Source organism: Dermacentor albipictus, chromosome 8 (genome assembly GCF_038994185.2).
Source record: "Dermacentor albipictus isolate Rhodes 1998 colony chromosome 8, USDA_Dalb.pri_finalv2, whole genome shotgun sequence".
Classification (NCBI taxonomy): Eukaryota; Metazoa; Arthropoda; class Arachnida; order Ixodida; family Ixodidae; genus Dermacentor; species Dermacentor albipictus.
In genome coordinates, this window is record NC_091828.1 from 63,830,001 (window position 1) to 63,847,306 (window position 17,306).

Sequence of the window (17,306 nt, forward strand, 5' to 3'; positions counted from 1 at the left end):
TCCAGCAGGATTGCTCAAATGCAAACCGCAATAATGTCGAGAGTCATCTGAGAGCAGTTTGGCACGTTGAATTTCTTTCTAAACAGAGGCTTAACACCCAAGCACACCAGTCAAGTAATGTGGAATATAAACAGGGCAGCGCTATGTCTTCGAACATAATATTGTGCTGCTACTAGAATCCCAAAATAATCAATCATTGTTCCGCTCAAGCAATCCATCGTGCGATAAAGGTGAAGCCCGGGTGACATAATTTTATGCTAGATGTGGCAATATTGGACGCTGTAATTTATTGTGGCATCGACACTTCTTTAAAAACATCGAAACATGCAAAACGTCCACTTTATTTGAGGATATCGAGCCGGAACCCATACCTTTGAATTTAGTTTACTGTCTAAAAAATCATGCAAAGGTTTTTATTCTTATGCTTTTCCTGCAAACTAACAATTTCGTTGGCCTTGATATAAGCCGAAGCTTCTGATCTTCTAGTTACGGCATTGACGTAAAAACATTGCCCGCATCTCGCCCATGGTCTAAATCTACATGTCAGGTCGAACTGGGATGATGTGTGGAAAGAAAAAAAAAACAGTTTTAAAGTGATACATCATTAAATATGTGACACCTAACGTCCACGGCGGATGCGCCAGCTATTCAAAGTACCACGGTAGAAATGCTCAAATGGCAAACATTCAGAGTATGCTGGGCTACAGTGCAGCAATGAAGATTGATTTTTAGAGCGTGGCCAACAGTACTGCTTCAGAATTCCCTACGAATTGAAAAGTAAACCACGTTCCCAACCCTGGTTTTGCGATATCTGCAATCCAAGGAGTATTAAAACCATCAGCTCATTTCAATAATAACCTCATGTTCCTAACAGTTGTGTTCATTCTGAGATGAGACCTAGCCATGGCGGCTTTTAGACTTTGCTTCTTTCCGTTAGCAAGGACCACATGTGGCAAACCGAATTCCAATTTAGGTAGGTGACCTGGGTCCTATGGCCATTATCATGTTGCATATGCAAGGTAAGTGCCGGAACCATCCACCGTAGTTCCGATGTTATCAATATATTCTGATGTTGTTGATGGAATATATTCTGGTGGTCAAGTTATTAGTGCAAGGGGAAGCCACTATAAATAATAGATAATCTAGAGATACCTCTGAAAGAAGATGGGGCCTTGATGTGGTAACCTGTGATCGAACAACAAATGTCGCTGGATCAAGTGGTTTTACGAACGAACTTCTGTTTGAACTCAGCTTCTCAGAAGGGATGTTAAAGCGACATCCCTCGTTCTGCCATAGTTCATTCCTAGAATTAACATATTTCCAAATCCTCAAACCACCCTGCCCGTGCCTAACCAGTTTAGAGGCTACAATCAAATTAGGTCCTCAGAATATTATATCCTGGCCAATAAAAATGCGTGTGTGTTTGATTACGAGTGGCAACCACTGGCGTGGTTTTTCTTTTCTTAACTACGTGGTTGGAGGTTTCGCTGATGTTGATGATCCAGCATGGCCACGACCATGAGAATGATGCGGTATTTTCTAGCCTCTAACAACAACCAGAAGCGGGACAGAGCAAACTCAGTGTCCATCTGTTAACTGCTACACATCGCCGTAGATTGAAATAAATTATTAATAAGCGTAGATGCGTAGAAGCCTGAAGGAGCCATGACAAGGCCCGTACTCACCGAGAAAAACCAGGAGCGTGACAAATAATAAAGACAGGAGCACGCCGATTGCCACCATACAACACGCTAGCAGGAATACCGAGTGCCAGGAATCATCGTCGCGTTCACTGTGAGTAGGAGCAGAAGGAGATTTTGTTAACTTCCTACTCGGCAGCTGCCTTCTTGTCTACAGAGATTGAGTCAATGCTTGAGGTAGGTGCTGAACAACACAGCCACGAGACGTAGGCGGCGCTAATTTCATCTTGAACATTCTTGATAGCCGCGTTGACTGTAGTCATTCTTTCGCTACTTCCTTGGCAAAATTAAAGCACACGTTATCTCTGAGAAAGTTGCAATTGCGCGTTGATTGCAGTACATTACTTCTGCGTGCTTTCTAAACATTTATATGGTTTAAGAAATGTGGTTGTAAAAGTTGTAAGCATCCCTTGCTTTTTCATAATAGGGCTCAACGCGAATGGACGAGGCCAGGGAAAAATCTGACCATCAAAAATTTTCATTTTTGCCTCACTTACGAAATATGTACACAACATCGCGATTGATAAAAGAAACAAAACTGTCAACATGAAAATAAAAAAAATATATACAGATCAGCTGTGGAAACACAAGATGGTCCATGGGCACGAATAATAAATGGCAGTTTAGGTAAGATAACGCAGAAATAGGAAAACCCATTTCTCTATTTGAAGACTGCTTAATTTTTGAGTGCTTTACCACGCTTGTGATAAGTGAAATTTTGTATATGGCATAACTGAAAAAATTATGTGGCACATAAGTGTACCACTGATTATACACATTGGGCCACATCTCAGCAGCCGCAAATCTAGTGTTATGCGCGCGAGAAACAAGGTAATTGATTAAGAACGTGGTGGCTGCTTTTTTAAGAACTGTCTTATACAGCGGTTGTGCCGACTGTTGTGCACTTCTGCTCCAGCTGCTAACAAGAATTTGTACAATATATTTTGCGTGACTCTAAGCTTCTATTTATACTCGTTATCAACAATAACAGTGATAAATTTGGAAGGTGATTCAACTTTCAATTGAAATCGACTTGATACGAAGTCTACCTTAGCGAGATAGAAGACTCATGTAAGGTGCACGTGAATGTCACCATTTGAATAATTTCAAGGTTCTTTGCAATGGCTAATTGTTCGAGCTGTTGTTTCGAGCTTCGTTGTGCTACTACTCTCACAGAGTGGATTGGAGAACAATTTGTTTCACTGCATTACCTGTCGAATGGGCCCAGAATTTGAGCTTGCATTATCATCGGAATCGGCTGCTATGTTTAGACGGCACTACTGAGCTGCAGCCTGCAGTGAACACGCCACCGCACAATGTTGCGACATCTGCATTGACGTAGTGTTCTTGACAGGTATCGGTACCCGCCTTGCTTGAGTGCTATTCACGTTTGGATGGAGCTCCGCCGCCGGTGTTCACACAACATGCGGGGTTATGTTTGCGCTAAATGAGGAACGCGCTGCAGAAACTTCCCAACAGCAGGTACTGTTCAACCGCCCTTGGACGGTTACTACCCGTGCGCAAACAGCGACACCGGCTGGGCCTGCAGAGTCGGCATAGGCTGTTACAATTTGTTCGAACAAGCAAACATCTCCCTTGAATATTCTCCATGATTGGCTTAGTTGCATTGGCACTGCATAGCTAAACACGAGGTCGTGGATCAACTCCCAGCCATGGCATCCGCATTTTACATCGGCAAAATGCAAGACGCCCGTGTACCATGTAGCCGGCACCTATTAAAATAAAGTCGCAGTTTCGCCCGAAAGGCAAGGAATCAATTGCGACAGCAAATGAGTAGACAGTTATATGAAGGACTGAAAGTGGTGTTGTCGGCCTTATTAACTTGGAAGCAATCGCTTACTACATAAATTGACAAGCATCATGTGTGCCCTCCCCCCCCCCCCCCCTCCCCCGCATATAGGAACATACCGGGCTCGATCAGCGCGGACACTCCTTGTCTAAGTGCTTGCGTGAGCAAGGGCGGCAGATGCAGCGAGTGAAGTCACCTTCATGCTGTCTGTCGCTTCAACGCAAACGATGTGGCGAAAATCCAGTACGCACGAAACTATGCGGAGTCTGCAGATCGCTGTAGAAATACGGCTCGCGCGAGTGCACGCAGCCGCACAATGTACACACTTGGGGGTAGAGAAGATATGTCCCACGTCCCTCCAGCCTGCTGCTTTCCTCCCTTCGAGAAATACGCAGTTGCTGCTGAAGCACAACGCCGGCTACTCCCTCGCTCCCTTCTGCCCTTCTTTCCGCCCTTCGTCATGGCATTTCATACGACGGAAGAGGGCACGTTTGCTCTCCGCCTACCTACTCCTGTCCAATATTTTTTTATCACTTAGGGTTGGAGCACGGCGTATGTGACACTCCGTCTGTGCTTGTCTTCTTTTAGGGTTTTTGATGTGAGCTTTGGTCCCTATGATGCAGCAGCAGGTGTTCGCCATACTACATGACGAATAACTCTCCTCAATTTTATCCGAGGGTGAGCGGTATTCAGCCCCGTCTCAACGGGTCCTCTAGGACAGCAGTTCAAAGCTTTAACGGGAGAGCTGCAAATGCAATCTATTCCTACCGCTTTTCAGAGAACGCCTTTCACGCCAACGCTTTAGCGAACTGCGCAAGGGATTCACCGGGTGGGCTCCACTCTTGAACTTGACCGTGTGCCACTGAGTGTGCAGAAAGCGAGGGAACATTCCTCAGTGTTCCCAGGCACCGGAGCGTCACGCTTGTCGCCTCGGAGACCACGCACGGACTTCTTGGAGGCGCCACTAGATGGCCCAGTAATTGCAGAAACAAGCGGGAAAGGAGCTCGGTCGCCTCATGACGCGTTTCTCCGCGTTCGCATCCACTGACACGTCATCCATTTCGGATGACACGGGAAGGGATCGCGGTGATGCCACTGAATTGCACCAGGCGTAGCTAGAGAAGCGCGAAAGAGGAGTCTGGATGCAAAACACGTTTCAATTGTGGGAATAATCGCGCTATATTGCCGACGGTCATCGTGACACGGGTTCTGAATGATTATTTTTGTCCGAGGCCTTATAATGCAGCTTCTACCAAGCACGAGCCTTCGCAACGCCTAGAGGAAATTCTCCACCTGCAGTTCAAATTCTGACGTAAACAGGAATCGCATAGGTAATGTGAGTAATGTTCTTCATTAAACGTAATAAGACTTAACCAGTCGGAATTTTCATTTATAATAACCGACGACGCAGAAAATCACTTGCAGTGTTCAAGTAATTCACATTCTTATACAACGCGCCAAGAGCTTCAAGGCACTGGCTTGCGCGCATGATGTTCTTAAGGATGTTGTATTTCCCCTACTTAGGCTTCCGTCCTTAACCGAATGGTTACAGTATCAATGTGCTGTGCTAGCGTTGCTCTGTTTCTATCCTACCTTGAAATAATTTTATTTATGTTTTCATTATATATATATATATATATATGTGTGTATAATATGTATATAATCATCCCGAAAGTCAGAGTAACGAATGTTCCGTCGGGCACATAACCAGTAGCACGTATTGGCCCTTTCTTAGGCTACACTATCTCTTGGATTGGTCAAAGAAAGAGGCTAGAACAATGCTTGATACGAAAAGGTTGTGACTAGTTAGGAAAGGGTTTGCCTTTTAAAAAAAAGTCAAAATTATAGATTCCACACAGCGCAATACAAACTTACCTAAACACTATATGAAATGACAGTCATTTATAATAATGCCTCTCAGTTACCTGTATTTACCACCTTGAATGTCTTTTTTTTCAAATGTAATCTTGTCTTTCTAAACTTGAGTGAAGAAAAAGAGTATTGCTTTTTTTATGCTCTGAAGACCATGTAAGGAAATGAAAGAAATACCACATTTTACTCATAAAAATGAATCCTGGACGAGCTCGCCCAGTAAGTTCTTACCCTTGTGTTGTTTCTGAAAGTGAAACATCAGAGCAACTTAGCTATGTAGATGTGTATGAGTTCAATAATGGGTTGTTTACTTAGTGCTCTGCGCATGGACCCGCCACAGATGTGGTTCGTAAGACATCACGTGCACGCTACGATGTAAGGACTATTTGGAAATTTCTAATAGAATAGAATATGAGGTATTCTCTGTGGGAATGTGTAAGTAGACGCAAATCTTGGCAAATGCTTATCTTCTATGAAGTGAATGTATTTGAGGAAAAAATAATTAATAGCCTATGTTTATTAATATGACTGCGTCGCTTGTGAAACGCCAAGAACATGTGATTGTTATTTTAATCACATAGCGTGTAAACAGAATGCACACATTCGCTTTTATGCTTGCCATGTTTCTCTCCTTCATACCTTTAGGATATATCTCAAAACAACTATACTTCACGACACAATGTTCATATTTTCGTGCACACCTGGTATATTATGTATAGTCTTAGTGTGCCGAGTTTGCATGCTCTTTCGCTGGCACAGAAATGTTCACGGAGTTTAGCGGCCTAACATATGCTCGTGAATATCCTTCAAATAGGTTAACATTGCAGGAGCAACTTCAAATCATCTAAAGCAAGAGATGAGTATTTCGATATCGCTTTCCCAGGCCTTCGTACTGCAGTGGCCGTAAAGACAGGCTCATGATGATGACCATGATGTTTCTTAAACTGGGATTTGTAGTTTTTTTGTCTTGAATAGTAATATTTCCGTTAAAAAAGAAGCTAAATATTTATCATGCTCTCATGTTTAAAGCAAACGCGAGAAATGGCATAAACGAGCTACGTCGTACGGATTCTTTGCTACAGGCAGCACATTATCGAAGGTACGCTACAAACGCCACTCACGTTTGTACAGTCGCGTTTTTCCTCCACCACAGTTTCCACCAGCTCTAGGTTCTTTGGCTATGCAGGAACCACATGCGCAATCTTAAATCACGCATGTTGCGATGTAAGTGCACGTCAGAGCAGTGTTTGAAAGCGAATTTTTTTGAACATCAAGAACCTGTCGCCTGAATTTATACTGGAAGCAAAAAATACATCTAGACCACCTTGTGCCTTTTGGCGCATATTTACGATGAAAATGACAGCTTTATATTCTACTGGTGTAAAGAATTCGAGTGAAAATTGGTACATTTGAATTTTACAAATCCACGCTCACTGAGTGGAAATGTTCCAAAGAAATAACACTTTGCTTATGCTCAAATCTTGACACATCGTCAAAAGTATGGCTTTAACTTTGAGTTCAGTATTACCATACCGTTCGTGCCATAAAGCATAGCCAATGCGTAAAATTGTAAAGTGGACCGGCTCATGGTACTGTCGCGCTTGAAAGTTGCGTATTGCACGGCAAGCAAGTACGGATACAATAAGGCATTCCCACTCGGGAAAGCAAAACCCACCTGTGCTCAGTTGTGATGCATCTAGAAAAAAGGAATGCAAACGATAGTCATTAATGAAATTCCTCTAACATGCCTCTTCATTTGTATCTTAACGTGCCTCCTTACGAATAGTTTTTTTTTAACTCAAGCTAGATCTTTGCAGACCTCTTGTTTCAGCAAACTAAAATACATTTTAACAGACTGCAGTTTCTTTCTGTGGGTATGTATCGTAAACATTATTTTGTTTCAGAAAACGTGCACTTGTATAGCTTTCCTGCTATATATCCTGCTGCATCAGGCCGACTGTTGGATCTTGCTAACAATGCAACCGGAATGTCACCAAACCTTCAGGGAGGAAGTAAATATATAAGACTTCCTTATATAATTGCAGTGATGAGTGATGAACGTCAAAAAATGTCGTCAATAATTGACGATTGCTACGGATTCCCGTGTTACCAACATAAATTATTATTTAGCGAGGCTGGGATCACGCATTGCAACGTCGTAAGTGAAGTTCTGGCTTTAGACGGCGCAACTTGTCAATAATAAGGCAAAATCCTCAGACGCCTGATGGGCCGAAAACTCCGACGACCACCCGGCATCATGGCACCAAAATTCAAGCACATCCGCCAGTAAGCTAGCCATTTCTTCTTCAATAACAAAGCTCGATTATATCTGCTTGCGTGGAATGGACACCCTTCAAGATCATCAGCGAGGCCATAAAAAAAAAATGTGTCGGCGCGTGCTTTTTCTGGTTTTTTTCTTATTTGCCGAACAATGAGTGCGTGTCCTATGACGTTTGCTGGAGTACAAGTATCCCTGCGAGAAGCAGAAACAATTTTTTTTTGTTGAAAGTTAGCGCTGCATGTTTGTCTGATCTGCCTTCCCGTGTCCCTCTCATTCTACCTGCGCTGCAAGAGCGTAGAAGGCACCACCACCACCACAGGCACCAAGTCCCTGTGGCTACCCTCTTGTATTGAAGTGTTAAAATTTTTTAAAATTATTTAGTGAACCTGCGTGTTTGTCCTGATCCTCTTCATACACTTGCCAGGATCGTTGTACCGTGCTTATCCGCACACAGAAGCAGTTGCAATGTCTAGGCGACCGAGCAAGAGGAAAGAGTAACGAGAAAAGTAACTGGATAGAAAACAATAGGAAATAACAAAGCACTCGAATGATACTGTCAAAGTAATTTGATAAATGAGAAGAAAGGGGTTAAGCGAGGGACCCGATTTTTATTAGTCATATCATAAGACGCCAACGAACACTGACGCCAAGGACAATATAGGGGAAATTACTTGTGCTTATTATTTAAAATAAACAAACGATAAATAATTGGAAGTAAAAGTGCATGAAACAAAAACTTGCCATAGGTGGGCAACCATCCCACAACCTTCGCATTTCGCGTACGATGCATTACCAATTCAGCTGCCGTGGCGCCGTTTCCCTGTGCACTTTTTTGGGGGTATTTATGTTTCTTAGTAGAAGCAGGGTGTGTAATTTGAGAGCAATTTGATAAATCTATCGTGAACGAGGAGAGTTATCAGTTCGTCCTCTTTAGCCTGTGTTAAAATTTTTGTGTACCTTTATGAACTAGTTACATACATCTTGTTTGAATGAGCGACCATGGAGTATTGGTTCATTTAGACAGCGAAAATAAACATGAATGAACCTGATTATGCAGCATATCTTGTTTGCTCCAAGAAGAGGAATTTTTCGAATTATGAAAAGATGACAGAAGAAAGGTGACAGAAGAGGCGTCTTGAAGCAACGGACAGCGGAATTATTATTTCTTTAGTATGCTCGGAAAATTCATGCAGGTAGAAGCGCGCCCCAAGCCAGGTAAATTTTAACAAATAGCAGTTGGTTCGTCGAGCGCAGTACATTGAGTGTGGCTCCTTCGCATCCTGACGCCAAAGGGCTTATCTGCAAAAAAATTCAGAAGGCACTGCCTATTCCGTACGCCGTAAAGCGCAAAGACATTTTTGCTTCTAGAAAAGCGTATATGCTAAGGAAAATTGAAATTGCCTGCCTTAGAATAAGATGCCCAAAAATGTTTTAGCGACAATTTTTGTGTTGTCACGACCCCTGTGTTCCTACGTCCGAAGGTCGACCAATTAGGTACAGGTATTTTGGCTTCGTATTTTAACTACGAAACTTCCAGCTTAACCCAACAATGCCATTTGTTTACAAACTTAGGTAGTGCATGTTTATTCACAATTCATAGTGCCAGCCAGTGTACACGATAACTCTCTTACCAGACGTTCCTAGGTAGCTCTCAAATATAGAACGAAACTTCGCCTGTGTTCTAAAGCTCTCTATGGACCCCTGATTGAGTCAGCTTTCATGCTCTATGGGAGACACATGGAAGCTTTAAACTTGTGTGCACTTCCAAACGGGTTGTTGAAACTCGAAAGTCAGTTTCTATGCAATTGCAGCTACCGCACAGGGATGTTCAGAGCAAAGTAATCCATAAGGCTGCCACAAAGGCACGACAAGCGTAGAAAGAAGCACTGCAATGCAATTTTGTCCCTTCGAACGCTTAAACTAAACACTACAGTGTACAACAGCTATTCAAATTGCATAACTAAGTATTATTTGCCTGTTCCCCGGGAGAGAATATCTTCGACCACACAAGGAGCTTAACAAAGAAGAAGCAGTCGTACTACGCCGACTTCAGATGCACGAATACCTGCCCGGCACTCTACCATACGCAGTATACCCCTCAACATTACCAAAGGACTGCCAATTCTGCGATACACCAGAAACCCTTTACCACATGGGCTGGGAATGCAAAAATAACCCGCGAACACAGCCTACCCAAGCAGCAAACCCAATCAGTGGGAGGTACAACTGATAAGCCCTAAACCCGAGGACTAACTATGGCTGATGAACTGGGACAGGCTAACAGCACAGTGCCACGGCTATCGGGAGTACTGTCGCCGCCCACCTTCAGCATCAACAGCTTGATCTCCGAGATAAAGTTTATTTTCTCGCACGTGCTCCGGTGCACCTGACTTTCAAGAAAAAGCAAACCAATCTATTTACCGAAGAGTCCCAGCGAATAAGTAAACCAAGTTCACACCGATTTTGTGGCGCATGTCTATATAAGAAAGTTTAGAGGAATGGACATGAAAGTCAATATCGATGCTTGTAGATTTTGACATTTAAATGTAGACCAAAAAGTAACTCGCATCAATTTTTTTCTTCAGTTTCCTTTTTTAGACAACGCGACACCAAGACACGACATCTCTTTGTCGAACCCTCTCCGTGGCCTAAGAGCTTGGTGTAAAATGAACTGCCGCCGCATTGCCATCTTCACTGAGTGGAGATATGTGCACCTCACGATCGGATAGGTAACAACTTCAACATCAAGGTTGACACGGACCCCTTTACCGCGTCGCATAACCAAGCTTCACTTGATGCCACTGCTAGGTCACATAACGGTCGCGCTGCGAGCCGCATTGCACGGCGCTGCTGCGTAATCATGTAGACAAAACAAATAATTTGGCAACCGTTATTTCGGTTAACGCAATTGTTTTGAAATGCAGAAAGATGGCAGCCCACTGTTTCGACGATCACTTTATCTTCCACATGTATACTTATGCGGTTATCAATGTAAGTATACAGGCAATTGATGTAACCAGTTTATTTACGGCCATTATTTAATGTAAAGAATTCATTTCATCTAAATTTATCTTATTAGGCGAAATAATTGATTTCTCGACTGTTTACTTTTCTTGCAAATGATGTCTGCGTGGGGAGATAAATATTCAGCAGTATAGTGACTCGATCAACTTTCTAGGCTCCCTTTAGGTGTTTGAGCTATGATAACGCTTTCTTTCGCGGGTTCTGAGCCTCTGAAGAGAAAATTATTTAACATTATTTTGTTTATTGTTCAAAAACCAATCCCTAAAAAGCATTTATATATTACGTAAACAGAGCGAGGTGCCCAAATTCAGGGACGACAGTCACAATACCATACAACTAGTTAACAAGTAGCCATGAAGAAACTTAGTTATTTATTGAATTGCTATTCCAGCTAAGTATATGATGCTTGCGCAGGTGGGTTATAAGGTTGGTTTTCGTGGACCAGTTCTAATAATAATATTAATAATAATATATGGGGTTTTGCGTGCCCAAACCACTTTCTGATTATGAGGCACGCCGTAGTGGAGGACTCCGGAAATTTTGACCACCGGGGGTTCTTTAACGTGCACCTAAATCTAAGCACACGGGTGTTTTCGCATTTCGCCCCCATCGAAATGCGGCCGCCGTGGCCGGGATTCGATCCCGCGACCTCGTGCTCAGCAGCCCAACACCATAGCCACTGAGAAACCACGGCGGGTTGGAGCAGTTCTGTCAACTATAAACGTACGGATAATGATTTCCTAAGTAACTAAGCGACAATCGTATTTCAGGAGAACGTCACTTCATTTGTCAAGAAAAACACGCGTTTGGCTTCAGAGATAATCATGGTAAATGTTTAAGCTGCCTACGCTCATTTCGCGTTCAGAGGAATAAACCACAACACAACAACGCACCACGCAAGTGACAATTCTTCTTTTTGGAAGCCTAACGGACGAGAACCCATATGTTATCTGATCTACCTGTCTTCTAAACAGTCGTGCAATACAGGATCAGCCGCGTCATCAAGGGTGGAGGGGGGTGCTTATTTGTGTTCAACCTCTCCGCTGTGAATACAAAAAGACCCTTGTGGAGGTTAAGTTTCATAATAAATGGTGAGCACACAATCCCACTAGAAGTGTAAAATCAAATGTTGATGTCCTGGAAAACGAATAATAATTGCGAAATTACGAAAGTTCACTAGCTTTTGTGTCGATGTATTAGCTACCTCTACTCTTTCGCGAAATGTTTTACCACTAAGCAACTGAACTACCAAATACTCAGGATTTTCATTGCTAGCGTAGTCTCTTCACTCGAGATACTGAGAATGTTAACGTGAAAACCAACAAATCATGTATATATATATATATATAACTTACGCAAGACAAAAAGCGTTTCTGGGACTGGGCAAATATACACAGTGAAGTAGATGCGCGTATGCAGCGATATATTGACCATTTTTTGACCCTGGCTTTCTGATGAAATTCTTCTGAAATTATGTATACTGTCACGTGGTAGTGACGGTAAAGAACACAGTAGCAGTACTGTGAAAGACAAAACTAGCTTTTATTGGGTGAACATGTGCCCACAAAACAGGCTACACTTAAAGCGCAATGATAGCGGCGAACACAGTCGGCGATCGTCGAAAATCTGATCAGCTGGTCAAGCGCGACAGCTTTTATACAGTAGTCATCGAATTTTCCAGATTAATCGTCGGGACCCGCATGCCTTCTACAAAGTTCTACACCATTCGCGTCAAGCGATGAAATCAGATAACCCAAGGTTCGACGACAACAGACTGCGGATAGAAGCATCGATAACTTTCCAGAAACTTCGGATACATGCAGGCGCTTCCCGCGCTGTGCGATAACATTTCTTCGGCGGCGAAACGTGGTCGCCCGATAGAGATAAAAACACGTGTCAATACATTATATACAGTTATACTGACAAATTATTCTTCGCTGTAACGCCCTTGTGAAGACTCGTAATGTTATCAAATTATTTTAGGTTCACTTAATTAATACAGGAAACCAAAACAAGAAATCATTGTAACTAGCCTGGTTTTCAACAAACCTATGAAATCACTCACCGATTGGTTGCTAATCTAATAACTGAAAAAAAAACCTTGTGTTGCTTTAATGTGGATACTTACCTTTCGCAAATGCAAAGCTCGACTCATCCGCATCATTGCCAAAAAGGAAAGTGTCATTACATCGAGACGAGCTCATGGCACATATTTTCTGGAGCACAAGACATGACAGTTGGAATTTTCGTTTCCTCTACAGGAGGAAAATATGAGTTGTGCACGATTTTGGACACTTATATATTCCATGTCGAATATTCACAAGCATCCATTTGCTTAAATACAAGCGCAAAGCCTTTCAAACAAAAAAAATTAGATCTGTAATATTTTAGAAAATACTGTGAAATGATAGATGATGTAAAGGAAAACGTAGGTAGGTGAAAAGAAAAGCCTTACAACTAGAGCCATGCGCAATAATTTCCTCAACGCCTATTTCATTACACAAGAGTTGCATTCCTGAACACATGATTTTGGAACATTTGAAATCAAGTATTTTTGGCGATTCCAGAAACGGGAAAGATGCTCTCGAGCCCCATTCACTTCGTTTTAGTGTACAAGCCCCTTCTTGCTCGAATAGTTTGCCTCTTTTCTATTTCCAGAAGTTTCAATTCTTGTGCCTGCTGTACTGTTCATGCTAGAATCGTAGAGTTAATTTTGATTCTAGTAGTTAAATCAATTGTGTCATGTTTCATTTTTATGTGCCTCCAGACTAAGCTGTAGTGTGAAATATTTAGCTTCTTTCTCCCCCGTCCATGGTTTCCTGTCACAACGATGACAAAAGAATAATTGTTGCACAGGGAGTCGTTGCACGAGCCTTAAGAAATGTGTGAGTTGTTTAGAAAGCTGTTTAGAAACGGTTTATAAATAAAACTTGTTTAGAAACGTCAGATTGAAGCGATATTTTCATGCTAATATCTGCCTATTGTCTTTTCTTTTTGCCGCAAAATACTTGAGGGCGATTGTAAAATGACGATAGGAAGCGGGGACTCGAGATGTTTAGGCTGAGGAGATATGTCTCCGTGGTTAGTATATTTTTCAGCTCCGAATAAACGAGCGAATTGGAAGATTTCGCAGATTTTCTTTCATATTGCTACCTAAGCAGATTTGGGGCGAAGTGTCAGAAATATGGTGCACACGTCCAACGGCACATAACAAAATTCACTGGCTATTGGCTTTGGTGTTTGTGCTATCATTTGACACTACTCTTGTGGTTTTGCGAAGCGCCATTATATTTGAACAGCAGCATTGCTAGGCTCGAATATGATGGTTCGAGCGCTGGCAGTGGCGGCCGCATTTCGAAGAGGACAGAATGCCAAAATTTCCGGTGTTTAATGTTAATCCGGAATGCACAATTGCGCGTTGCCTCTTAATCATAATTGTAGTATTGGCAAATATAACAATGGAAAGTATTATTATATTCGAGAAGTTCACTGAATCATGCGTAATTTATATGGAACATTTAAATGCTTTTAAGGGCCATTTTTTTAATCACTCTTGCTAATCAATGCAAGGACACGGTCTCCAATTCAAGATAAAAGCATTTAATTACATGATTACCTGAGCGTTCTGATCTATTGAGTATATCTTTAGCAGGCATGGTCACTAATAATAGTTTGTCAACCGGTTTCACATTGAACTAACAGTCATGTCTGTTACATATTTTGTCTTTTGATTAGTTACGTTATTTCTGCCTCTTTCTTTTAGTTCTTCATTTAATGCACGAGCCATGCCGATTAATTACCCGAGCTAGAGTACGCTTACAGCACAAGCGAGAAGTCACTCGTTGTGCATCTTAGGGAACAGAAAGCATTCTATTTCATGCATTCCATAAAAAACAGCTACGCGGTAATGAACTACGTAAGCGACGAACAAAGGCGCGCCGTAACAATGGGGTTCGTCTTCACGAGCACTCAAATGCATCGCATTAACACTAATGTACATGGAGAGTGAAAGACAACCGCTGAGAAAAGAGAACCGGGCACGACATCTAAATACGAACTCCATTATAATATTTTTTGAAAGATTGAGCTTTCAACGGGAAAGTTTTTCTCGTAGTGACATGGCTGATTTGTATCCACATATTATGAGTAAGTGTTGCTTAAATACTATTTCAGTCTTCTCACACGCTTCCGAAATGTGCATTCATTGGAAGCCGTTCAACTTCTACCAAACTGAACAGATAATTATTTCGCTGATTCGTATAAACTAACGCTTCGGGCACTCAAACGCATTAGAAATATCTAGTTGAGTCGTGCTTTCTAGCACCCGCGAACGATGGCACATTCACAACACCAATACAAGTGTATTTCCTTGTAATGTGAACGGCAACGCACAAGCCGCGAACTTGACGGGGTTTTGCCTTCTTCAAACTTGATTTTTGAAGGCTTGGATAACAATAACTCCTTCAATAAGGCAGATTTGTTTTAAGAAAGAGCCTTTAGGAGCTCACTGGCACTCGCCTCCACTCACAATGACTGGCACTCACTTGCACTGACCTCCGCTCACATTCATGGGCAGTCATTCACACTCGCCCGCACTTACAATCACTGGCACCTAACCGCATTGACCTCCACTCAAGCTAACGGGCACTCACACCCCTCTCCTCCACTGACACTCACTGGCACTCACTCCCACTCACCTCCAAAAACGCTCACTGGTACTCACTCAAACTCACGCGTTTGAAAGGAGTGGGGATTAGTGTGATTGAGCGAACTCATGAATGAGTGTGCCGACCTATGCCCCGTATATGAAGCAAGTATAATGCCGGAAGCCAGATGAACATACGTGAGTTTCACATCCGAAAATCGCCTGAAGATGTTACCTGATATATCTAGGGTGCACCATATAGAAGGTCGCTAGTCGCCCTTGGCAACTGCATGAAGAAGGCTTTGAGGAAGGGATGTCTGCAAATTGACCACATGCTCTAGTTTCTTCTCTAAGCACTGGAGTGTTCGGTTCCGAGTGAGACGACGAAGTAGGTGGGGCGCTCAGGCCAATGACATCACCTGTTTTTTTATCCATTTGAGTCCACAATGAGTATGACACGCATATTACAAGAAATAAAAGCATGAGGCAGAGTTTCGATAAAAAGACTGTCCAATTTGCGAACGAGATTATTTTGATATGAAAATTAAGCCATGTTACACTGAATGCCCATGCCCGAGAAGTCCGGGTGTCGCTTTTGATATCCGCAGCGAGCTGGTGCACGCGAAAACTGAGAATTTATTCCTGCCGTCAAGCAAGCATTCCTGGGGCAACGCGGTTTCTAATCGGGCTGCCGTCTAGTAAGGACCGCTTTGGCACCGCCCCGCTTCCACCGCCTTCATTCGATGACGTGAAATAAAGTGAAGAGAATATCGCTTTCCTCAAACTGCACCTCTATCTCCACTTTCTTTTCCAGCTTCTTCCTGTGTATTTTCTAGCTTTCTCTTTCTTTCGCCTGCCACATACACACATACACACACTCATACACGTATAGACGCATGCCTATGCCATTGTGCATGTGTTTGCCTATTATATGTACACATATGTACATGTATATAGGAGTCTACAAAGATAGCGAGGAAGAATAATTCAAAAAAGAGAGCCCTGGGCAATCGTTAACGACAACCTACTCTTTATCCTATATTCTTCACTGGCAATAGAATCGGCCAAAAAAAAAGTGACCTTCCGATTAAAATAGAAAATAAAATGGTTTCCTTACTGACTGAGTTGTCGAAATCACCTGAAAGGCCAAAGAAACAAAGAACGTTGCAAATTAGATATCAAGTATCTTGTTTAATGAGTACCACTACAGCTTCCCTCGAATTCAACACCAAAACACCTACGCGCCACATTTGCAAACAATTCGACATTTTCAAGCTCTCCCTGACCTTTGTCCCTTTGTGGCTACAGCGTAGAAACTTGTGAACTTGTTTGTGAACAAACACGGAAAGAGTGCTTTCTTTGCGTGCCAGCTTCTTTCTACATCTTTGTTGAGTCGCACTTACACATTCAATCATGGATTTAAAGGAACTAGCTAGTCAACGTGCTTTAACTAAATCAACCAGCACCGTGTGAGGCCCGCACAGGTAAACATGAACGCACATGGCTCGGTACCAGTGGAAACTAAGAAAAGGCTCAAGTTACAAAACGCGACAGCAGCCGTGAGCCAATTCAGCAGGGTGCATCTGTCGCTTCACGTCGTACGAAACGTCGAATGCACAGCGCATACGAAGCCACATGCACTACGCGCACTTAGCAAACATCGCAGATCGCTTTGAAAATGAGGACCACGTGGGCGCGCACTTTAGCCACGTCGCAGACCGCTTTCACGACAAACAACAAGTGCCGGCAACGCGTCCCTATACGGAGTCCGCGATACGCAAGGCGAACGCCCTAGTAGACGCCGCCGTTGTCTTCACTTTGAACGGAGCGGCGGCAGGGGAGGACATCTAAACACCCTAGCAGGAGCCGGAGAAGAACGCCCACTCTCCCTCGCCTCATCTCCCGGTCTCGCGCGCCACTGGAGAGGGCCCGCATCCAGGCCGCCGAAATTTAACCGCGTTGGCCGGCTCACTC

The 17,306-nt window shown here is 42.9% G+C and overlaps 1 protein-coding gene across 3 annotated transcripts in view; it reads right to left on the reverse strand.

Moving 5' to 3' along the window:
* Nucleotides 1–17,306, reverse strand: part of LOC135921769 (uncharacterized) — a 90,363-nt gene that overhangs the window by 68,145 nt on the left and 4,912 nt on the right. Inside the window, exons 2-5 of one of the 3 annotated variants that reach the window (XM_070523515.1) lie at nucleotides 16,450–16,470; nucleotides 7,058–7,078; nucleotides 5,614–5,626; nucleotides 1,686–1,792 (exon numbers count right to left, since the gene is read on the reverse strand). In XM_070523515.1, coding sequence (XP_070379616.1) covers nucleotides 1,686–1,792; nucleotides 5,614–5,626; nucleotides 7,058–7,078; nucleotides 16,450–16,470 — 162 coding nt within the window. The remainder of the gene's footprint in view (nucleotides 1–1,685; nucleotides 1,793–5,613; nucleotides 5,627–7,057; nucleotides 7,079–16,449; nucleotides 16,471–17,306) is intronic. The other 2 variants (XM_070523516.1, XM_070523517.1) reach the window with 2 other exon arrangements.